Here is a 24,789-nt window from a genome sequence, read left to right as displayed (position 1 = left end):
ACTGCTGTGTCCATAGAAATGGTTTTCTGCTAAAACTGGTATTTTGGGAGGAGGTGACTTTGAACTGGTCCTTGAAGCTTGTATGGAAATTCTGACTTTAGGGGCCACTGGGTTACACAGCTGGTTGAGTGACCAACTCTTGGTTTCAGCTCCGGTCATGATCTCAGGGATTTAAGATCAAGGCCCACACTGAGCCCCAATGAGGAGTTTGATGAAGTTTCTCCCTGCCTCTGCCCCTCCCTGGGCTCATACTCTCTCTCCCTCTAAAATACATAAATAAATTAAAAAAAAATTCTAACTTTAAAGAAGCAGAATGAATAGAAGGGCAAGAGATAGAGTGCACAGGGGAAGAAAAATAATATATTTCAGAGAACAGTACATTACAGATTGGCCAGACTGCAGAGATTGATAGTGCAAGGACGGGGAGGATGGGTGTGATCAGTGAGGGTGCCAAAAGAAGACAGGCTTTAAATATAGTGAAGAAAGGCAGCCAACGGTTTCTAACTGTCCTTTCACATTATGCACAGCAACACTGCAGCGTGACCAACAAATGTCTCTCTTACACAATTAAAGAAGGAGGGTTTTAAAAAAATAAATAAAGAAGGCGGGTTTCAGAGTCATTAAGTAACATGGCTAATCTCCCATCAAAAACAGGAAGTAGAGTCAGAACTGAAAGAATCCTGTCTTCACCCAGGTTTCAAACTGTGAGTCACTGAGAGTTGCTTTGTGGGAAGTAACACGTGGTGGTTGTGGAACATGAAGGATCAGAATGGACGATCAGTGGGATGGAAGACACTGGAAGAGTCTGCTATGCAGCGAATACTGCCATGAGTTGTCCAGTTCCCCCTTCAGGAATGAAGGACTTACTACCCTTTCCCCCACTGCTGTTGGGGAGTTTGGGGGCACAAAGACCTGAGGTGTAAACTATCTTGAAGAAATGCCTCAATGAAGAGGACCCTTCCTCACACTCACACCCCCTCTCTGGGCAGATGTATCCAAAGACTGACCATGCAGGTCCATAAACACCTAGTCTCATTGCCCTAAGACAGTTCTGCTGGGCCATCCTAGATCCAGAGTTCCCAGTGGGGTGGGCTGAGAACCAAGATGGGACTGATGGCTGCCCAGCTGCCCCTTTTGCCCCCTTCTGCTAGTAAACCTTCTGCAGGCTAATCTCTGATGGGAGTCTATTTCCTGGGGAGCAAAGCCAGTACCTGAGGTAGCCTTGAAAAAAAGAGTCTAGGACTTGAAACAGCCACTGTGATGGAGACTACACATAACTTCTTCCTTGTGCAAGAGAGGGAGAGATCAAAACAGTCTGAGGCTGCTACTGCTACAGACAAGGAAGTTGCTAGGCAGAGGAAGGGTGGATATGGGACAAAGTGGGGTTAAAGTGAAGAGCTACAAGTGTGGCACTTAGGCAGAGGCTAGGACAGAGCTCGCACTGAGGAGTCCACTAAGCAGAGCCCGCCTGTGAAGGCACAGGGGCGTGGGCAGGTGTGAGAGGCAGAGGACTCTGGAAATGCCAAGAGCAAGAAGAATCTGTGGAGATGAGAGAAAAAACATTGTTGGCACAGAAGGATGAAAGACTCAGGGAAGTCCCATGGAGGCCAAGAGAGAAGAAAATTGAGGAGGGGATGTAGCCAGCACAGAGGTCTTGGAGGTTAAGCACCAAGAGAAAGGTCTTTTTACAACCTGACAAAGGTGTTCTGTGAGAGAACATTTATGTGCCTGAACGAGGGAGGGCAAAAGTCAAAATTACATGGGAGTACAAAGCAAATGGCTCTTCAGGAGAGCGAGGTGAGAGATAAAAGCAGGGAAACAGGGTGGCAGCATGAGGGAGAAGATGGCAGAGGAAATAGTGTGAACTTGTTTTCAGGTCCAGGGAAAGCAACGGGAAAGGGAGGGAAGTACTGCAGAGAGAGAAGGGAGCCTACTGACAAGGGCTGGAGAGAAGCAGCAAGGGGAAGGACACGTGGCATGGAAAACCATGAAGATGACATCCCACTGCCAGAGAGAGGGGCGTGTGGGAAGGGATCTGGCCATGAGAGTGGATGTCAAGAAAAGTGGCAGGGAGCAGGGGGTCTGAGAGAGGGTGCTGCTCAAGAGGAGGTCTAGAGGTGGAGCAGAGAGTCAGTCAGGAAGGTAAGGGACGAGTAGTGTTGCCGAGCAGCCTTGAGTCTGGCTGAGGTGAAAGTGTGAGATGCAGATAGAGTCAAGCAGGAAAGCCACGTGGAGGCTGTGGAGCTGGGGCAGCAGGGGAGGTGGACAGTCCAGAAATGCTCTGGTGATGGTCTAGGCAGATGGCAACGTGGGGACTCCAGTACCTTCCGCAGTAGGAAGTGAGGAAGGAGTCAGAAGCACATTTGAGTGGAGATCAGCAGGGGTGAGGGCAAGAGGGAGGGAAAATGTTCAAGGAGGAGATGAATAGAGTTGTGAAAATAAGATCTTGGACATATATTTCAAGTGTCTGGAATAATTTATTTCATGTCATAGAAAAATCTGGACTTCCTATCTTTTCAAACTAAAGGGAACAGGTATGGACAGGGATATATGGATGGCGACTAGAGCATAATTAAGAAAACTCTTCACAGTTTAGGAAAATAAGTTACAACTGCTCTATTAAAAACTTTATAATTCTTAAGAGATACTATAAACATTTATACAATGAATGGTTGCTCTAGTGTATTCATCATTTTGGAAATCCCATTTTTCTGTGGTTCCTTTGGTAGAACAGACAGCATTTTCATGCTGTTGGTGCAGCTCTCACAAGAGCTGGTTTGGAGAAGTGATTTAAGAGCAGGGGGAAATAAACCTAAAAAACCAAACCCGGGCTTTTTCAAAGGGAGTACTTTCCAACAGAGCAAAGGAAGGGAGCCAGGGTGGGCCAAATCCAGCCAGAGAGCAGTCTCACCTGTGCAGTTTCTTTCCTCTGTGTCCAGAGCAAAGCCACTGTTGCAACGGCACTTGAAGCTGCCAATTGTATTTCTGCACTTGCCGTAAGTACACATCCCAGGAAAAGCTTTGCATTCATTGATATCTGAAAGGAGAACAAAGCAAGAACAGAGAGCCGGTTGATCTAAACATGTGGGTTCCTCAGTGAAAGCTGCACATCTATCATGATGGCAAATAATGTTCCCAAGTCCAAACAGGGCCCTCAAGACTGCCAGCTATTACACGCATGCCCCAGAGAAAGTTCCACATGTGAAAAAGATTCTGCATTTTTTAGTGAAAGGTTCTGATATCTTTCCTTCTGACCATTCCTTTGGTAAGGGTTGGGGGGATAGGGAGCTTTTTGCTACATCGGCTCCATCTGGTCAGGCTGCACTAAGGGAAGCAGAGGTACAGTGTGGGAGGATATAGGGAAAGTGAGATTAGTAGTGTGTTTTACATCTTTACTTCAGAACCAGCCTATATAGGTGATTTATATTCCTGGGCCCTAAGGCTGGCCATAAATCACGTTTAACTAAAAAAAAAAAAAAAAAAAAATGAAGTGGCAAATTAATATGCATAAAGCAAAACCAAATCTGAGAGAAAGTGGCAGGTAAGCTTTGGGGCAGAGAGGTCGACGCGACCTTGAGAGTTACCTTTGTAAAATGGCCGCCCGGTAAGAACATCCCCTCTGTTAGCAAAGCCCGGCCCCCGGGGGCACAGGGTCTCATACTCCTTGGTGCCAGGTTTGGGGCATTCCTCACACTCCGTGCCCCAAGCTGCCCCAACTGCACAGCAGCAGGCATCCATGCGAAACTTTCCAGGAACAGGATGGACACATTCATCTTCATCCCACTTCAAGTAACACAGCTCCATGCGGATGTCTACATGGCAAGTGAAAGCACAGTTTGAGAGGAAGGTGTCACACTCACTGATCATTCATATACTGAGTTTCTGCTTGGCACCAGGAATGATGCCAAGCTCTGGAGATACAATAATGGGTGAGAGGCAGGGTCCCTGACCTCCTGGAATGGACTCCATAATGACACTCTCTTAAAGCAAGCAAAGGTGGGTTCCTCAGTATTACTTTATTCTCACAAGATGCCTTCAGGAAGGAAAGGTTCATTTGTGACCAGACTCCTTCATATCATCATCCATCATCTCTTTTTGCGCACTTCAGAAAGAATAAGATTATTTTAGTGACAGATTCTTCGTGATCACTGAATTACTTAAAGTGGCTTGTGACCAGTTCTGTCCTGTCCCAGTCAGAAGCAGTAAATAATAAACTGTAATCTATCTGCCAATTTGGGACAACTATTAAAACAGGTTTACAAACAAAAAAATAATGGTTTTGCCTTTAAGTTATTTAGGGGGACCTGGATGACTCAGTTGGTTGAGCAACTGCCTTCAGCTCAGGTCATGATCCCGGAGTCCTGGGATCGAGTCCCACATAGGGCTCCCAGGTCTGTGGGGAGTCTGCTTCTCCCTCTGACCTTCTCCCCTCTCATGCTTTCTCTCACTCACTCTCTCTCTCCAATAGATAAATTAAAAAAAAAAAAAAAACTTACAAAGTTATTTTTTTTTTCTGTCAAATTTGCCTTTGGCATCATGGTTTTTTGTCCTGCATTATGTAAATTTTCCCTAGTCAGGGGCCAAATTATTTGCTTAAATGTCACATTTTCCCTTCAATCTTGAAACATACAGGATCTTAGAAGACCGACAAGAGTCACAAGATAGGATAAATTAGCATGATCTGTAAATAACACATTTATCTGTTAGTCAGCAGAGCTGTTGGTCCAACTACAAAAACTTTGCTATATGGATAATGAGATAAAAAAGGTTTTCTTTAATCAAATGTTTTATTTGATGAAAGCTTTTCAAGACATTACATCTTTTCCTAAACCTGACAGTTAGAAGCCCCAGTTGCCTAATGGATAAGGCATTGGCCTCCTAAACCTGACAGTTATTTAACAGAGTTATTTATTTATTTATTTATATTTCCATTATGGAAATATATTTCCACATATATTTCCAATATATTCCATAATATAAATATAAACAAATAAATGTGTTTACTATTTTAGTTTCTGTCAATTATGATTCTTTCAAGTGCTCAAGCTAAGGAAGCACCAACTTGAGCAACCTCCTTTAGCTTACAGTCATTCCATTTCGAAGGATGGTAATTTAAAAGTCCTATTTTTTTAATAATTTTTTAATAAACATATAATGTATTATTAGCCCCAGAGGCACAGGTCTGTGAATTACCAGGTTTACACACTTCACAGCACTCACCATAGCACATACCCTCCCCAATGTCCATAACCCCACCACCTTCTCTCTATCCCCCACCCCCAGCAACACTCAGTTTGTTTTGTGAGATTAAGAGTCTCTTATGGTTTGTCTCCCTCCTGATCCCATCTTGTTTCATTTAACCTTTTCCTACCCTCTAAGCCCCCCACGTTGCATCTCCACTTCCTCATATCAGGGAGATCATATGATAGTTGTCTTTCTCTGACTGACTTATTTCGCTAAGCATAATACCCTCCAGTTCCATCCACGTCGTCGCAAATGGCAAGATTTCATTTCTTTTGATGGCTGCATAGTATTCCGTTATATATATATATATATATATATATATATATATACACACCACATCTTCTTTATCCATTCATCTGTTGACGGACATCTAGGTTCTTTCCAAACTTTCCATAGTTTGGCTATGTGGACATTGCTGCTATAAACATTCAGGTGCTCGTGCCCCTTCGGATCACTATGTTTGTATCTTTAGGGTAAATACCCAGTAGTGCAATTGCTGGGTCATAGGGTATCTATTTTCAACTAAAAAGTCCTATTTTTTTTTAAACTTTTTAAAGATTTTATTTATTTATTTGACAGACAGAGATCACAAGTAGGCAGAGAGGAAGGTAGAGAGAGAGAGGAGGAAGCAGGCTCCCTGCTGAGCAAAGAGCCTGATGAGGGGGGCTTGATCCCAGGACTGTGGGATCATGACCTGAGCCAAAGGTAGAGGCTTTAACCCACTGAGCTACCCAGGTGCCCCAAAAGTCCTATTTTTAAAGAAAGAAATCACTGTGGTAAATCTTCATTCTGGTTTGGTAGACTGAACAAAGGTATCCACAGTAGATGATTCTGCCTATGTATCTGCACCAACACCAGCCCCAAAGTCATGCTCCCTACCAGCATGAGGTATGGCAGTAATCCTGGGAGCCTCATGACCTTAAGGCACCCAGTGTCCCTTCCCAGTCACAGCCAACTCCATCCAACACCATCGGGAAGTAAGGATCTTTTTTTTTTTTTTTTTTTTTTAAACAGTGAATATCCACATATGTTTCTTTTGGGAAGTAAGGATCTTAACAAGATATACAAGTTTCATTTAGGTATCTGGAGAACTATGGACTAAGTCAAACTATTTCTGAGGTCACTGATGTAATTTGTTCAAGAAGCGAGACTAGCTGAAAACAAAACACCCCCTAAATCACTTGAACTTAATGTGTAAAGATTCAGGAGAACCTGACTGAGTAATCCCGTGTCTTTGCTACACAGACCCATGTCCATATTTGCCTCAGGAATTAAAACCTTGCACACTGGCTACATGTGGCCTGGGAATGTTTTTACTGACTTGGGCAGAAATTCAAGTATGTGTTTGGAAACCTCTGGATAGTTCATGTGCTATAGAGTTTGCTGTGGTCCTCACTATGCCTTACTATCACTGCCCTCATTTACATTACCTGCCTGGCCTCGGAAAGTATTTGAATTTGGACCCTTGATCTAGATCAGTTTCTATCAGAGCAGTATATCTCTACTCTCTTCTCAGGATATTTTACATATTCAAATATCAGTCTCTTCTTGAAACTTTCTCACATCCCAGCCACAATTCTTTTTTGTACCATAATTCAAGTAGTGACAAAAACATTTAACCGAAGTACCCGCATTAAGACTCTAATACAACCTTTTAGAACATTATAAAAGGTGTGATTTTGAGTGATATTTTTTGGAATTTATTTTGTTGAGTAATAATTTATAATCACTGATAAATCTTCACATATAATATCCTTTTGCTGCAGAAGGCAATTTGATATTATTAGTCATTGGACCATACTGAAGATATTACTTGGCATCTTCAAAGATAGTTTACTTTTTTCTAACCTTTTTGGATAATTTAACAATGCAAATCTGAAAAGAATTTTATTATTAGACTTTGGATTTTATCATTTCTTTTTTTCTTCTTTTTTAAAATTTAAATTCAATTAGCCAACATACAGTATATCATTAGTTTTTGATGTAGCATTCAATGATTCATTAGTTGGGTATAACACCCAGTGCTCATCACATTACATGCCCTCCTTAATGCCCATGTCCCAGATATTATAATTCCTAACCAATTCTACATGACTTTATAGCCATACTTTGTATCCTAATTTAAATACACTATTTAAAATTAGCTTAAAATGAAATTCATGTTAGTTATAATGACTCTGGACAATGTTGCAAATATTTTGTACTATTAATTTTAAAAATCACTGATACATGTGGGGCATCTGGGCGGCTCAGTCAGTTAAGCGTTTGCCTTCTGCTCAGATTGTGATCACAGAGTCCTGGGATGGAGCCCCACATGGGGCTCCCTGCTTGCCTGGAAGCCTGTTTCTCTCTCTCTGCCCCTCCCCACTGCCCGTGCTCGCTCTAGAAAGAAGATTTTTAAAAAAATAAAATCACCAATGCTTTTAAATACCTTAAAGATCTTCGAATGTAACACTGTCATTACTCATGTTTTGTCTACAAGCTTAAATTTCAAATACAAACCTATATAAAGTTATTTCACAAACTAAAACTTACTGTTCCAGAGCATACTGGAAAAAAATCCCTCAAATAAATAAAACATTACTTAGATACAATAAGAATTAAGAGAAGTTTATTTTTCAATCATGAAACTCATATTCAGTTAAGCATGAGCCTGATGATGATAAAGTCAAAAATAAAAGTCTTTTATTTTTATGTATTTATTTGAAGTAATCTCTACACCCAACAATGGGGCTCCAACTCATGACCTTGAGATCAAGTCACATGCTCCAAGAGCTGAGAAAGCCAGGCATCACCCAAGTATGCATCTGCATACTAATGATGTTGAAAGAAAGCTTCCTCATTTTAGATCCTTACAAAATAAAGCATTAAGGAAACTTAATTAAAACTCTAAGATGGTAAAGGAATGACTAGGATCAAGCAATGTCTTCAAAGAGAAACAATAACCTTGCCTATGACCTTCCTCACTGTCTTATCTAAGAGTGCAGCTGTAATGAACTGATAAATGTTGACTCCAAACACTGGTCTTCAATTCTTCTTTTATGTTCAAAATATACATAGTTCTCTTATTCCATTGACCAGTGTGAATGACTGAAACCGCCTAAAATATCTGATTAAAGAAACTAAATTTTGAGATAGTTTTTAAGCAGTACCAACTTTCTATATTATAAGAATCCATGTCATTAAAGACATTCACTTTAAAAAATATCCTCTAGTGATGCCCCCTACAAAATTTCTCATTTAAAGCCAGTTTTCCAGTTATCGACCCAATGATTTTGAAGTTTGAGGTGAATGTCCAAGAAATAAGAAAAATCCATCCCTGGTTTCATGCATAAAATACATAAAGACATGAATCTTACCCAAACACACACGGCCAGTTCCATCCAACGTGAGGCCTTCGGGGCACTCACAATGAAAAGATCCTTTGCTATTGACACAGCGTCCATTTGGACAAACGCCAGGAAATACCTCACACTCATTAACATCTGCAGGGAAATCAAGCAAGCAGAGGGATAAAGATGTTAGAAATAGAAAAAGCAGGTGTAGTCTTCCCATATAGCATATTCAATCTGTAATATAATGTGGACTATTTCTTGAGTTGAACAGAAATATTCCACAACACAACTACCGGGTTTCCTAGGTACCAGCTGTGAAAATTACCACAGCCTTGCCCATCCATAAAACTGCCCAGACACGCTCCTTTCCCAGCTGTTCTGTGCCTTTATGCCTAGTGATATCCCTGTAAAAAATTACCCAACAGCATAAAAAAGGAGAAAGGGGGAACTCTAAGCTGTTTTCTGAGAGTATTATTCTAAAGCATTTATTGATTCCTTTCAGTATTTTTACTGCATTTAAGGCTTTTAAAAATGATAAATATCTCCAAAGTGAATGTTCATTTGGCTTACTGCTCTAAAGACTTACAGTATCATCCAAGTACACACTCACCTTCACAAGAAACACCTTTAATCCTGGCAAACCCTCTTGGGCAAGCTGTATCTGTGAGAACAACAGACACGTTTTTACTTCATTGTAAGAGAAAATATAATGGTTTTAAGTTCAAGGAACAGTATAATGGAATCTACGTTGAACTGAATAGAAACCACGAGCTGGGATCTTAGAGGCCAAGGACTCCAGGTGCCCTCCATTCAATTCAGGGTGGCATATGACACACTGTGCTAATTCCGGGTAGGGTTGGCCTACATGGAGATTCTCATAGTTTTTCTTACAATTCATTTTTGCTTTCACGATGTCAGCTGAATTACAAGAAAGCAAGTAAAAAAGGCTTAAAGGAAAGAGACATTACATTCTGTTTGGATATTTGCAAACAAGAACGCTGGAGGGTACTGACAATCACCTAGCAGCTAAATACCAGAAATTCCCTTTCTTGTCGAAAATACTCAAAAGGTCTGCCTTCAGAAAAAGGATAAACCAGATACATATTTCATCAAGTGAATAGATTTCACCAGAGAAGATATTCTAGGGAGGGTAATGATCGTATGGTCTTCCTCTCTATGGTGCCCGCCTAGCTGAAGGATCAGCTTTCCAATGAGAAGCCCAGCAGGAGTTCTGGGGCAGGCCCCTACCTAGTTCACACCGTTCGCAGGGGCTTCCCCAGGCAGCTCCGAGTGTGGCGCAGCACTCCGACTTTAGAGTGGCTCCATTAATGTTCACCTCACAGCGGTTGTCCTGGATGTTGAGCCAACACGTCCCTTTCAGGCTGTCTGAAAAGGAGCAGGAAAGGATGGGAAGCTCTCATCTCTGAAGATAATATAATTCACTCATATACAACAAAGGCAATTCTTACAGTATTTAACAAAAGCATTATTTTAAAAATGTTTTAATGTATATTCTTTGAGCATATTTATGTGTACATGTATTTTAAATATAGTATATTACATACACATAAATCAAATAATTATACCATGTACATCTCACAGGATATGACAACTAATACAGCTATATCTACAGATACTCTGTGAGTGGCACTGTTGTCCAAAATTTTACACTGGTATTCACAACCTCAGTGAATTACTATGACAAGATGATTATTTGTAGTGAAAAATGTATTAAAAAAGGAGAAAGGTTGATCTTTTATGATAAGATTGATCTTTATGATAAAGGTTTGATACTTAAGATTTTACCAAAAAAAATTCCTTAAATCATTCCCTTTTCTTGTAGTCCCCCACCAAACATATCACACACAATTTATGTCCTATTACAGAGAAACCATTATTTCTCTAGCTGAAGATAACTGTTTGATGAATAATTTGCCAAAAAATTGACAAGATGAAGAAAAGAAACATCGCCTAAAAAGCCACCACTAAGACACACCAGGGCTAGTGAGTGACAGATTTTCTTTCAGGTGTTTGCCTTTACATAGTGTATGTGTGACATTGTCTCTAGTTCAAAAAGGAATACATGCTTATGGTGAACTACATGAAGAAATAGGAGATTTAATATAAAAAGGATGTATATCCAACCACCTCGCGCTCAGTGCTCTTATATTTTAGCTGTGTGCACATCACACATAAGTGAGGCTCTCCCTTCTGTTACTACTGCGCCGCAGACTTCAGAATGGTCATGAGGAATGCAGTCCCAGTGGGCAGGGCCAGGACAATTCAGGTAAAAGAAATCATACCTGAAGTTCTCCTTGCAGTTCTGTGGCTCCCAGTTCGGGGCACACAACATTACCGAGGTTCTAATTAAAATGCTGGGTTCCCAAGTGCCCAGGTGTGTGGCCCGGGAGCCTGCATTTGACAAACTCCTCACGTGACTGCTATGCAGCCTGTCTGTATGAGAGTTTGACAACAATTTAGCAACATATTGTGGTTCACAGCCTTGGAGAACAATAAAGATAAAGTATATTCCTATAGTATTTACCTTAAAATTCATTTAATAATATGGGTAAAGTTTCACTGCCAAATTCAACAGTAAAAACAAAGCATGGTGGGAAACAAAGAAAATTACAGTGAAATTGGCAGCGCCAGGAAGGAAAAAACTGTTGTTTCTGATTCCTTTCTGGACACAAGCAGGTAGGAGGAAGTCTCCTGCAGCCTGAGGCCTTGGGGACAGAGGTCAGAACAAAACAACTGCATCCTTGACTAGATACAAAAAAGGACAGGGCAAAGTTGTGGAGAAGAGCTGGACGTTCACTTTGCTTTCTTCTGCTTTGAGATTCAGTTTGGGTGAAAATGGGGTGCATGTGAAAAAAACTTTCTCATCCGACCATTTGTATCAGGACTCAAATTATAGGCTTTTCATTGGTTTTTCACATGTTTGTTTACTTACTTGTTAAAACAGCCTCTAAGGTACAGGTAACTTGCAGATGAGAAAAAGGAAGCCCGCAGAGATCAACTAGTTTACCCAAGGTCACCCACCTAGTTTAGTGTCCCCATCACAAGGCAAGGCTACACAGTCTGATTTCAGAGCCTCCATTTTACAACATCATGCTTCTGGCTGGTGTGGTATGAGGCTTAAAAGTTACAAAATGCACTCATACACAGGTACATATATACATATTCATCTCTCTTGCTCGGATTGATTCTTGGTGTGTATATAGACACACACACACACATCAGATGTAGCTACACACCTGTGTGGTCAGGGGCTGCTTAAGAATGCTGAAAAAGATAAAGCAGAATAAGCAGTCTTGAGGGTGTACACTGCAGAAAGTCTGTTCTATTATCTAGGGAAGTCGGAGAAGTCCTTGCTTACAAAATGACCTCTGAGTAAAGACTGTAGGGTGGTAAATATCGAGAAAACAAAAATGAGACAGACACTACAGTAAAAATCAAGAAGAGAAATATTGGGGGCTTGGACTGGGGGGCAGTGGTGGTGAGAAGAGATTGGATTATGCATAAATGTCAAATACAATCAACAGGAATTGCTGATGGATTCAATGTGGTGTTTGAAAGAAAGGCACCAAAGATGACTCCAAAGATTTTGAGGCTGCTGATTGTAAAAATGGAATTTTCATTTCCCAAGACAGAAATGATTCTGGGAGACAGAGGTTCAAGCCAAAAGACAGCAATTGTGTTTTGGCCATGCTATGTCTGAAATATCCATTGGACATCCAAATGGAGACAATGTGCAGAGAGCTGGAAATCCAAGTCTGGAATCAGTGGGGAGGTTGAGGAATGACAGATACATTTGAAGGTCAATGTAGGGGCCATCTAAGCGTGAGTATAGATAGAGAAGGCAAGAGGTTCAAGGGGCTGACCAGGGAGACACTTCAAGCTTGAGGGCAGGACGATATGGAAAACGTAACAAAGGAAATGGAGAAAAAGGGTCCAGGAAAGTAAAAGGAGAAGAGAAGACAAAAAAATGGAAAACTTGAGAAGGTGTGAGCGAAGAGCACTGCTAACACTGAAGATGAGAAAGAAGGAAGGACCACTGTATTGATACCATGGAGGCTACTGTCCTTGTCACATCCATGGAATCTGAGGACAGCATGCAGACCGAAGCCAAAGATGAAGGAAATTGGTCTGGATTACAGGGAGCCACTGGATGTCGAGCCATGTCATGTAGAAAAAACTAATCAAATGTACTGTTCTATTATATTTAATAATTTTCAACCAGAATACAATAGTCTCTTCAAGCAATTTACAGAACAGTTTAAGATTAATTTATATTTAAGGAGTTTGCACAATATATTCTAAATCTCTAAACATTCTAAGTGTCTATCTAGTTCCTATACACTCTAACTTACTTTTACATTAGTAAGCACATTGGGGAATCTTTTTCAGTTCTTAATATAGACACATGCTTCCTAGGAAAGAGCAGTTTGGAGGCTGATCACTGATCAGAGCCACTGTCAGTCCTATTTAAAAAAATGTTGTAGTTTTCCCTGTGTTTGTTTTACGATCTATTTCCTTTTTAAAAGCTAGAATTCGGTTTTCAACGGAAAAAACATAAAATGATGTCTAAAATTTTAAAATGTTAATTTCTTTCTGAGCAGCTCTAGGCTGGGATATTCAAATTTGATCACAACCAACAAAAACTCCTAACACACTACTGAGAAAAATACAGTGGTGTTTAGTTGCCCAACATAATGACTCGGGAGTAAAAAGTCTTTGTTCTTTTTTCACTAATAAATACACAGTAAAAGGCCAAAATGATACAAGGTTTTAGGATGAGGCAAAAACTAAGATACCTTTGATACCTAAGTGGCATATAGGTTTAATTTTCTGAGACATTAATTTATTGATTTTAATTGACAATTAACTGACATTAGTTAATGCTGAGTTCATTTCCTTTGAACAATAAAATGACTCTATCTCAGTTATTAATTGTGGCCTAGCAAAAATATTTCTGCCTCACCTGATCCAACCTCTGTCCCTCCCCCAGTGGAATTCTGTAAGAAAAGATGTAATGCGCTAGGCAGATGGCAGTCTATTTCCTACTATGGAGAGCTGAGCAAGGCTCAAATTTCATCAACTGCACCTCACTGAGAGATGAGGAGCTGGCATTTTCCCAAAGGACAAGTTTTCATTGGTAAGTCTGTCCCTGGTCATTTCCCTTCGTGTAACAAACAGGTCCTCTACTATCCAGATACACATTGTTAGTATCAGACATTATACGAAACACTATTGTCTTTGGCAAACATGAAAGTGGAAATTCATATTAACTGGAAAACAAACACAAACTGGCAATTTATCTGGCACTGTGTAGAACTAAAATACCTTCCTATCTGAAAATACAGACTGAGTTTACATTAAAAGTGGATACCAGCTAATCATATGAACTGTCCTGTGTCTGGCCAATGGAATCATGGACACTGGTCCAGTTCTTCCCCTTGCATGTGCTGGACTGCTTTTTATAATAATAGATCAGACCATTTTATACATGTCCTACCATCATTATCACAACCTGACCTTACATGTTTTCAAACATACAAAAAGATGCCAGTTTGGAAGTTTTGGAATCTTTCTCCTGAGAGATTTCTGAAATTAAGAAAACAGTTCTCTTTTCTTCTTTCTTTCCTGTGGGGCCTATACATTCATGATTGATGGGTGAAATAAAAAAATAATAAATTCCTTCTATATGTTTAAAGTTTAAAATCTTCAAATTCTTGTCCTGTTAATGAGTCCCAATTCTCATATTTTTGTTTTGAAGCTTGTTATAAAAATTATGCAGCTGGGATTTGAATGTATGGTACCTGGGGCATTCTCAGAGTAGGGAATGTAAGTATGTGTGTGGTATGCAAATGCTCATAATTTACAGCATAATAGATCTACTCACATGAAAGGAATGCTTCTTAGAAGCTAACAGCATTCAAGAGTCTGCCCATTTATGCCATCATGTTTTCCTCCCATCTCAATAATGAGAGCAAACAACTAATACAACTCCTAATTACTAGCTTCCTGTGATCTGCTTCAGTTTGCATCCATGGTTAAGGTCTGCAGTCCCCACTCAGTTTGGCAGTGAAACCGAAACCCCAGCACTGTGCAAAGGTCTTACCAATACAGATCAATCCTGTTGAGCTGAGTTTGCTGCCAGGAGAACATTCACAATTGAAAGATCCAAGGTTGTTCCTGCAGGCCCCATTGACACATGGGTTGCTTTCACATTCATTTATATCTACAATCCAGAAGGAAAACATTCTGTTAGAACTGCCATGTGTTTCTGGAAAATATTATTCCAACAAGGTATGTTATGCCAGAATGTCTGGTAAACTTGGCTCTTGCAATTTTAATATGGATCTATGAGGCATAAAGTGAATGGGGAATGGAGACATGAATTTCACAGTGTGGATACACACAGACATGGCTAGGGGCTCAGGAGGACTATAGGTATCAGCCCAATATTATAAAGGGGTTAGTGTGTTACTCGTCACTATTTCAGTGCAACTTTATGTAAATTGAATTGATTTCCCCCCAATAAGATATAATTGTCCTGTGGGAAATCTGAAATCTGAATACATGGAAAGCAACATATATATTCCTGGGTACAATATGTTGTGCACAAACAAAGGTTGACTGTTTCTGTCATCTGTGGCTCTGGGAGCTTTCACAAGAAGTAAAAAGCCTGTATTAGAGACAATGTATCACAATGCTGGCTTTCACTCTAAATTCCTGGGTACAAGTCAGGATGGGTACAAGACAAGGATGAAGCTTTAATACTGAGGAGAGCATTCTCTTCCAGGCCCCTCTACCTGCCTCTCTCTTCAGCCTGTTCACATTCAGATGTATGGTGTGGAAAGCCTGTTAAAGCACAATTGATTTTGGTAAAATTAAAAAAATCACTTTCAATTGCTTAAAACAGACCTTTCCTATCATTAATCTGTGTTGAGTCCTTAATCAAATTAGACCACATAATATAAACAATTGTTATTGAGGGTCAGAAGTAAACAGAGAATGCCCATGTTCTCAAGTGGTAACTAAAGCAAATCTGAAGCCAACAGAATTAGTTTAACAGGATTAATTAAAAATAAATACAGGCTTTGGTCCAAGTAATAGAAACAATATCCAAAACTGACTCTGTATAAATTCAACCGCTCAACTTAAAGAAGAGATGCAAAGATTTCTTTTTGTACTTGGTTAACTATGTGAAATAGGTCAGCATATCTCAAGACATTTTTTTGTTGCTGTTGAACACAGGTTTCTGAGCTCACCACAGCACTTTTTTCTAAACACCTCTTTGAATTGAATATCGAATACTATACTGAGGAAAACATGAAAATAACTAAAATGCTACAATGCTTACACCTGAACGTCTCAAGTCAAATATAAACCAAACTGGTCTTGAAAAGGCAGGGCTCACTATTCATCTGCAAGTCTGTGGACTTGAAATGCAAATTTAAAAATCAATGTGGAAAATGGCTATGGACTTTGTTACTTCAAGAAGTACACAGGTACTAATTTAATTCATGAAGTAGAAATTGAAGAAATATGAATTCATCTTTTTTTCTTCAGGTTATAAGAAATCCTCTTAAAGGAAAAATACAAGAGCAAGTTCTATAAATGAAGCACAGATTTGGAAAGAAAACATCTATTCCAGAGTACTGAAATTCTTTTAGTAAAAACACAATGTAAAAAGGGAATCAGAGAGCCAAAAAAAAAAAAAAAAAGCCCAAAATAAAAAACCAACCCCCAAACAAAGAAAACAAGGAGGAGATAAGTAATCTGAGGACAAACTATATATAATTCACCTATTAATTTCATTTGTAAGACACTCCCCAGAAAGCAAAATGTCAGTATCATATATTTCCAAATTCCTATTCTAAATTAAGCAGTTATAAACTCCAAAACTATAAACCCATGCAATGACAGCTACAAATATCAAGTGTTTAATTTTTCTTTAAATACAATGTTTTTATGTTACAAATGTCATGGAACCAGGAATTGAAACAGTTCACTGTACATTCCTGGAAATAAACTTCAAAGCACATCTGGTTTACATTTAACTAGTTATGTCACTAGAAACACAATCTAAACCACAGTGCTTGCTGTAAAAATGTTAACTTTCACAGACTCACAGAGCTCAGAAAAAACGAAAATAAATTTTTTCTAACTTCAGTCTGAAATATCAGAGGATCTTTATTGTCACTGCTATTTATTATATATTTAAAACAGCCTGTTGAAAACATGAATGACAAGAAAATAAGTGACTACAGTAAATATATACAGAGAAAGCGTGAATCTTGAGTGAATCTGCTAATACTTCCCTGCCTTGTCTTTGGAAATTAGTTTAGAAAGAACAGAAAAAAGAGAAGTGCTTTGGGCAGATACACTTACTGTGTGAATGTAATGGCAGAAATAAGAAGACCCAAGGGAAAAAGAGATTTGTGGCCTTAAAGTTGTTTTTTTTTATTTCTTTAAGTCACTTAATAAAATGCAAATAAGTTAGCAGTGGGAAGAAAGTCAGAACCAAGTTATTTGGTTAGGTTTCTCACAATAAATCATTTTTATTTCCAGCAATGTCGTAATACTAAAGCCAAAAGAGTTCTCTGTCATTTCTCTTCTCTCTACATAACATGAACTTCTTTCTTAGGAATGACAGATATATATTTCATATTAAAGAAAAGGCTTAGATTTATCAGGAACAATTACCCTCTGGACAAAAATAAAGGGCACTCATTCTAACCAACGCTGTTGCCTGATTTGGTATTAATGTCCCACATGTGTATGTAATCATCCTGCATTATATTATTAAACATTATTAGCTCCTACTCCATTTTGTTTTCTGGGGAGTGTCTTACAAATGAAATACTTTTAGTCCAAGTGTTCCTATAGGCAGGAGAGTCCCCTACCTTTGATTTATGTTTTGGTATTTGGGCCCTTCGTACCCTTCGACCCCATTTTACCTGTTAAAATGGTGGGAATATGCTATAAATATCACTGACAAATTCAGTATACAAATAGAACTTGGACCAAACCGATTCAAAGACAGTTCAGTTTTCCCCATCATGAGCTTCTCTCATAATAGCACCAAAGGGTATTGTGGCTGGTGGACAGGGAAATGAGTTCATCAGCTTCCTAGTTAAACCAAGAAGGTGTCCTAAAGTGCTCTTGCTTTCAGTGCTTCTTGACATTTAACAGAAGCTTATCTTCAAAAACAAAATAGGTAAAAACTGAAAAAGGGCAGTGGGAAAAAGAGCAGAAAGTTGGTATTAACTTTATTAGCACAAAGAAAAAAAAATACAACCCTTGAAATCCCTTCCCCCATCCTCCAAAAAATGTATAAAGGAGATATGGCTGAATATTTTTTTCTACAAAGTACAAAGTTTCTCAGAGCATTTCTGAAGGATGACAGATGTCAGAGCAGGGTGGGAATGGGTGCTAGGAAACATTCTAGGTGAGCATACTGGCAAAGCCTGAGCTACTCTGAAAAGACAACTTTTCTATCTGACAGAAAGATCTTCAAAACTCTATGAGTTTTGAAAAAAACTGACCAACTATAGAGATGAATCCTCAAGTACTTTAACTAGGACTGAAGTTGGAAAAGCTCCTCCAAAAGGACAGTTAATAGGACTAAGTTTAGAGAAAGTACATTTTATACCAAGGTTCTCTTTTCTTTTTTTTTTTTCTTCTTTTTTCCAGGCTAATTACTGTTTTTCAATGGCCCCTCCAATTCAATCCAAACTTAGAATCACACTTTGTAATTTCATTTCATTGATTTTGGCTGAGTCATTCGTGTTCTGGCATGTTGTTCAAGTCCTAACTTATTTCTGTTCACAAGAATGCTTTGAAATGAAACAATAAGACACAGAGAATGTTAACGTCTTTTTGCATCATATTACTATTGCCCTTTTCTTGGCTATGGAGTCACTAAGAAATAAATACTTTAGCAGATAAGGAAAGGTCTGTTCAAAATAACTAAAGATGAAATCGTTTTTGTTTTTTTTTTTAAGTGACTTTGGGAGCAGTTTCTGGATTCAAGAATGTTATCAGACACGTCTACAGGCCCACACAGCGAGACTTTAAAAAGAACAATGACCAATAGTCATACAACAGATTATTCTGAGATACACAGCACTTTCATCAAGGAACAAAAACATAACTGATGCATGCTGCCTGCTTAGCTGGTATTTCAGTGGAAATGAGGCTTTTTGTCATGGAAGTCACTCACATAATGTCCCCTGTACAGGAATGTAGTCAGAGGGAAATGAGGACATTTTTAAAAAGTGATTTATGATCTAGAACCCCAAATGATAACTTTTGAATCATCAAATAGGAAAACTTTCTTAGACTATAAATTTATATAAGGTGACCATTTCTACTCAAGACCCAAATATTTTCTGGGCCAATCTCTGAGGCATATCAATCATGTCATAAATAAAATGCCTCAGGGCTGACCTTGCCATTATGACTCAGGGTCTCCAAGGCCAGTGTGAATGTGTCACAGTAGTTTTTCAAAGGGAAAAGAAAACAAACAAAAATTTAACATTTAATTTCAGCAAGTAAAATGCACTGGCTCTTTTCACTTTTCTCCCCCCTGCTAACTTCAAAAGTGTTTGTTGAGATTTTATCTGAGTGGAACAAAAGTGATAGATTTGTAAACTGGGTTAGGTACGTGCTATTTCCTTCCTTCCTCCCTCCATCCCTCTTTCTTTCCTTTTTTCTTTTCTTTTCTTTCTCCTTTCTTTCTTTCTTTAAAGAATGACCTATTTATTTAAGGAATCTCTACACACCATGTGGGGCTCAAACTCAGGACCCCAAGATCAAGAGTCACACACTCCACCTACCGAGCCAGCCAGGTGCCCCAGTACATGCTATTTCTAAAACTGGCAGATGAGCTGAAAGACATGATTACATTTAAAGAATATTCAGACAACACTCTGTTTTCTATCTTATTTCATCCATGTACTTGAGGAACATCTGTGCCTATCTATGTACTTACTACTCACACGTAAGGCAAAGAAGGTGGCTCTTACCTTCACATGTCTCTGTCTCAGTCCTGAACACGTAACCAGGGGGACATGTGCAGCTGTAACTCCCAGGCGTGTTTCTGCATAGGCCATTGTCACAGAGTAGTCTGTTGACCAAGCATTCATCAATGTCTGAAAGCAACCATTGGAAGACAGGAGATACATATGGGGAAATGGACAGCTTAGCGACCAACAAGGTTTTATTTTTATTTGTTTTTTTCTCTCATCCCTCCTTGATTTCACCTCTCCTTTTAGAAAATTAGTATACTTTTAGTCCAAGTATAGTTGACATACAATATTATATGAGTTTCAGGTCTGTAACACAGTGATTCAATATTTATATACATTATGCAATGCTCACCATGCTTAAGTGTAGGAACTATCTGTCCCCAGCCATACAAAATTCTTATAATATTGACTGTATTCCCTATGCTGTATTTTTCATCCCCACGACTTATTTATTTTATAACTGGAAGCTGGCACTTCTTAATCCACTTTGCCTATCTCACCCATCTGCCCACCACTCTTAGTCTTTTTATGCCCAAAGCACATTCCTTGATCTTAAGCAAAATATATTTGGTTTTACTCATATGGGACATTCCTATACTGGTAGCTACTGTGAAAATCTTTTGAAGTCCCTGGAATGAAAATACACACACACACACACACACACATTATGTATTTTAAAGCACCGACAAAATATATTAAAAAAACTGACTTGCCTATATATTTATTTATATTATTAAAAAATAACAGATGATTTCTAAAAAATTTTTCTGATTAAAATTATAATAAAAATACATTAAATGGCATCTAAAGAAAAGGTGTTTACTACTCTTTATGCATTGTGTTTTTACTTCAGAAAAAAGTCATTTTTAAGGGGAAATTAATGACCTATTTGGTATATTCCTTTAGCGGTCCAAAACAGCCTAGAAAATATCTATAGCTTAGGTTTAAGAAGCTCACACTGAATTTTACCTTCTTATCCACACTCATTTTTGCAAATATAGTTAACAACAGAAAGAAAAATTGCAGTTCGGAGAGAAAGTTCCTTCAACTTACACTTTTAGACTTGCAAATAATAATTGTTCCTTATACCAAACAAGATATACAATATATGCTGTGAAAATTTGGAAAACAGATTAGAAAAATATTTGCTATGATACCATCAGCTCTGGTAAACATTATTTTTTTGGTGTTTTATCTGATTTTTTTTCCTTTGGATGTTATGTTTTTGCTCTAATTCTGAATCTTGATTTTTAAAAATTAACCTTATATTTTAAACATTACTGTAAATTTCCCCATAAATGATTGTTTTATTGTAAATACTATAAATGATTATTGCATTAAGTGTCTCTATCACAAATTATTTACCAACTAATGAATAACCCACATGCTATGGGTTAAATTGTGCCCCTCAAAAAAAGTTATGTTGAAGTCAAAATGTGACCTTATTTGGAAATAGCAATGTTTTAGAAGTAATTAAGTTAAAATGACATCATTAGGGTAAACCGTAATCCTATATGATTGCCGTCATAAAAAAGGGAAAATGAAATGATGTGAGACAACAGGAAGATGATGTGAAAATACATAGGGAAAAGATGGACATGTGACCGCAGTGATGCATTTACAAGCCAAAGAACATCAGGACTGCAAGCAAACACCAGAGGCTAGATAAGGGAACGAGGAATCCTCTCCCAGAGCCATAAGAGCACAGCCCTCGGGAAGCCTTGATTTTAGACTTCTGGATTTACAACTGTGAGACAAGACATTTCTTTTGCTTTAAGCAACTCGAATTTTGGTATGTTGTTAAGGCAACCCTAGCAAACTAAAACTGAAAATTGCCTTCATTTGCATTTGTAAAATGTAGTTTTAATTCTTATCGAAACTATGCATATACCTACTTTAAAAAGTGAAGGAGCACCACGAACCGTGTCCAGTTTATAGATGCTCACTGAATCTCCCTGTTTTCAGTAGGGTGCCTGTGTGTTCAACTGCACTTGGGAATTATGCTGGAAGCAACTTTGCTTCTGGTAAATATAAGCTAGCTGGTTTACATATTTTTATGAATTTCAATAATCTTTTCCCTGTGAGTATCAAAATCTATTTTAAGTACATGACGTTTAAAACAGCTCTTTCCATCTATCTGTATGTATGTCTTCAACTCAAGATTGCATGAATATACTCAATAATAAAAGCCAGTACCACAAGTACAGAAAAATGTATTTCTTTCTAATTATAATCATCAATACTTAGATTAAGAGTCATCAATGGTTAGTAACAATTAGTACATATGATAGATTAAAAACATTCATTTTTTAAAAGTGGACTCAAGTACTCTATGAGAAAGCCTAAATTCTTCACAAATTCTTGAATATATGAACTATATACTTGAGTTTTTCCAAACATTCTTTTATAAATTACAAAAAGAAAAACCGATCTCAGTGATCATGTTTGGATAAGTTATAGCAACTAGCTGTTTCCTTTTAAGTCAAACTTTCCTCAACCTGTAATACTTTATTTTCTCAACTTCTTATTGACCCACACTGCTCTATTAGCTCTGAAGTCCATTTTCTTAGTGAAAAATTACAGGATTAAGATACATGCAGAAATACAACAGGCTAAAAATTGGGTATGTATCTATTCATTTGGGATAAGAATGGTTTAAATACTGTTATGCTACTAAAAACTTTGTTACTGTGTAACAGAATTGGGTAGATTCTAGTATTTTTATCTCTTGGTACTAAGAAAGAAACAAGGGAAACTATAAGATCTGCAGTTTTATTCACTTATTTGTATTTTGATTTCTCTTATAATTCATGAAATTAAACTATACACAAAAAATATAAATATAGCAACTTACCAATACAGTTTCTTCCAGAGACATCTGGTTCATAGCCACTGTTGCAATTACAACGGTAACTACCACGTAAATTTTCACAAATTCCGTTGGCACATATATCGGGATCCAAAGCACATTCATTGATATCTGCATTAAATGTTGAAAGTTTAATGCTCACAGGCATTTTATTGTTTGTTGATACATGCAGGCCTAATAAAAACCATTCAACATATTAAGTGTTTACCTCTGCAAACCCACAATCTATCTGTCTTTCAGAGAGGGAAAGGAAATGAAAATAAGGAATAAGAGAATAAAACTGAGGGATACAGGACAATTCTCAGTAAGTTAACAGAAAAATGAAGGGAATTGGCAGAAATTCAAAGGACTAACCCATGTAATGTGCCTGTATTTATAGTAAGATTAATAAAGAAATTTATAGGCTGTTGGCTCAAAATCCAAAGAAAAACTTAACCGGATAGGTATTATAACCATCTAATTAAAAGACAAACATTTACTAGGGTGCCCTGTATAATTTTATGGTCCCCAAAGGCACAGAATATTTCTATTTTATTATCATTTTTTACAGTCAACTAAGTAATATGATACTTAATATTGTTGATAAGTTGAAATTAATGGAGAGGACAGTTCAAACGTGGGTGCTTGAGAACACAATGTTTGGCAATGAGCCATGAACCGGACTACTCTGTCAACCCGGGGCAGCAAGACTTGCAGAATGATGAGCTTATATGTGCAACCTAGCAGTTCTAACAAGGGGCTGGCTCTGCTGGGGTGATGGTATTGAGAGGGGGTGAGCAAAAACAAATGTTGGTCACCATGCTCAAATTTTAATCCTAACAACTTTTTCTAGAATTTGGGAGACCTTAAAATACTCTAGAAATGTCAGCTTTTTCATTTTGGGGAGAAACATCTGTGTAACAGTTTGTTTATTCTGGTTTTTGATATTCATCATAAAGTTGCAATACTGCTGTCAAGTCAACTGTAATGTGTCTAAAATCTCAAACATGAAAAGAGAAGAAAATATATGTAAAGTGAAGACTAACAGTACCCTACAGTTAAAAAAAACACAAAAGAAACTATATGTATATACTATACATATAGTATAGAACTTAGAGTAAACATATAGCAAACTTCTACATATAGTAGAAGAACTTTAAAGTTATAAACACATATTTAATATTCAAGGTTTCATGGTTGAATTTTGTGTATCATATTACTAAGTTTTATTAAGATAAGAAAATGTCAGTGAATTTCACTTCTTAAATATAGAAACAACTCAGAATTTTTAAACATAAATAATCTGAACTTATTTTTAGGGTAGTAAATCCCAAACATAATCCATTTCAAGTATCTCTTAAAGATTTTTTTTAATCATGTCAGCACCATTATTTAATATTTTTCTTTAAAATGACTCACTTTTTTTTAAACCTAAATACCAACTTCAGTTTCTTCTTAAGCAATAGTACCCACAAAATTATGGGTGTAGTTTGATAGGGACATTTTCAACAATATATATATTTAACAGATAAATATTTATCTATTATGAAAAATGTACAACTACATACCACTTAATAAACGTAGCTTATAATCACTGTTTAAGAGATAATTTATCTTATTATTTTATGCTGATATATTTTTGATATATTTTTAAAATATTCAATACATTCATATTCATTCCATAATTACTATAAGAGTGAGAACCGAATAGAGTTACCTCTTCCATCCACAGTGATCCCTACTCCACTACTACAAAGACCATGGAATTCAGCTAGAAGACAAGACAAAACAAAAAGAACGAAACAATCAATATATAAATTAAAAACTCCAAACTCTATCTCTCCATACATGAGTCACTTACCTCACTCCAAAAGTATTCTGAAGAAAAATTACTGGCAAATAGTTTTTAAAATGAAAAAGTAATTACTCTTTTCTAGCATGTAATTATTGTAACAATTTCAAAATCACAGGCAGAAAAAAAATTAGTGATTATCACTCTGAATACAGTTAAAACACTGATAAAGATTACAAATATTTTCTACGTACGGAAACTTTAAACAAACCCAAATTGCATTGTAGAGAATGTTTTTAATATTTTTTGTCTCAATAACAAAACTAAAATAAACAATACTTGGTATAAGAGCATTTACCATGTGTCTGGTGTTATTCTAGCATTTTACATCTAATAATTTATTTGATCCTCCCAACATTAAGAACTGGATAATTATTTTATTGAAGTGTAGGTGATGCACAATATGACATTAATTTTTGGTGTACAACATTGTGACTGGACAATGTGATACATTCTGTTGTGCTCATC

The 24,789-nt window shown here is 37.6% G+C and overlaps 1 protein-coding gene across 1 annotated transcript in view; it reads right to left on the bottom strand.

Moving 5' to 3' along the window:
- The window catches only part of FBN2 (fibrillin 2), a 260,961-nt gene that overhangs the window by 75,956 nt on the left and 160,216 nt on the right, over positions 1-24,789 (bottom strand). The window contains exons 17-25 of the mRNA XM_046000771.1: positions 24,187-24,240; positions 22,476-22,601; positions 19,619-19,744; positions 14,704-14,823; positions 9,828-9,965; positions 9,190-9,240; positions 8,604-8,729; positions 3,585-3,812; positions 2,912-3,037 (exon numbers count right to left, since the gene is read on the bottom strand). Coding sequence (XP_045856727.1) covers positions 2,912-3,037; positions 3,585-3,812; positions 8,604-8,729; positions 9,190-9,240; positions 9,828-9,965; positions 14,704-14,823; positions 19,619-19,744; positions 22,476-22,601; positions 24,187-24,240 — 1,095 coding nt within the window. The remainder of the gene's footprint in view (positions 1-2,911; positions 3,038-3,584; positions 3,813-8,603; positions 8,730-9,189; positions 9,241-9,827; positions 9,966-14,703; positions 14,824-19,618; positions 19,745-22,475; positions 22,602-24,186; positions 24,241-24,789) is intronic.

Source organism: Meles meles, chromosome 3, assembly GCF_922984935.1.
Source record: "Meles meles chromosome 3, mMelMel3.1 paternal haplotype, whole genome shotgun sequence".
NCBI lineage: Eukaryota > Metazoa > Chordata > Mammalia > Carnivora > Mustelidae > Meles > Meles meles.
This window is presented reverse-complemented; position numbering and strand designations above follow the sequence as displayed.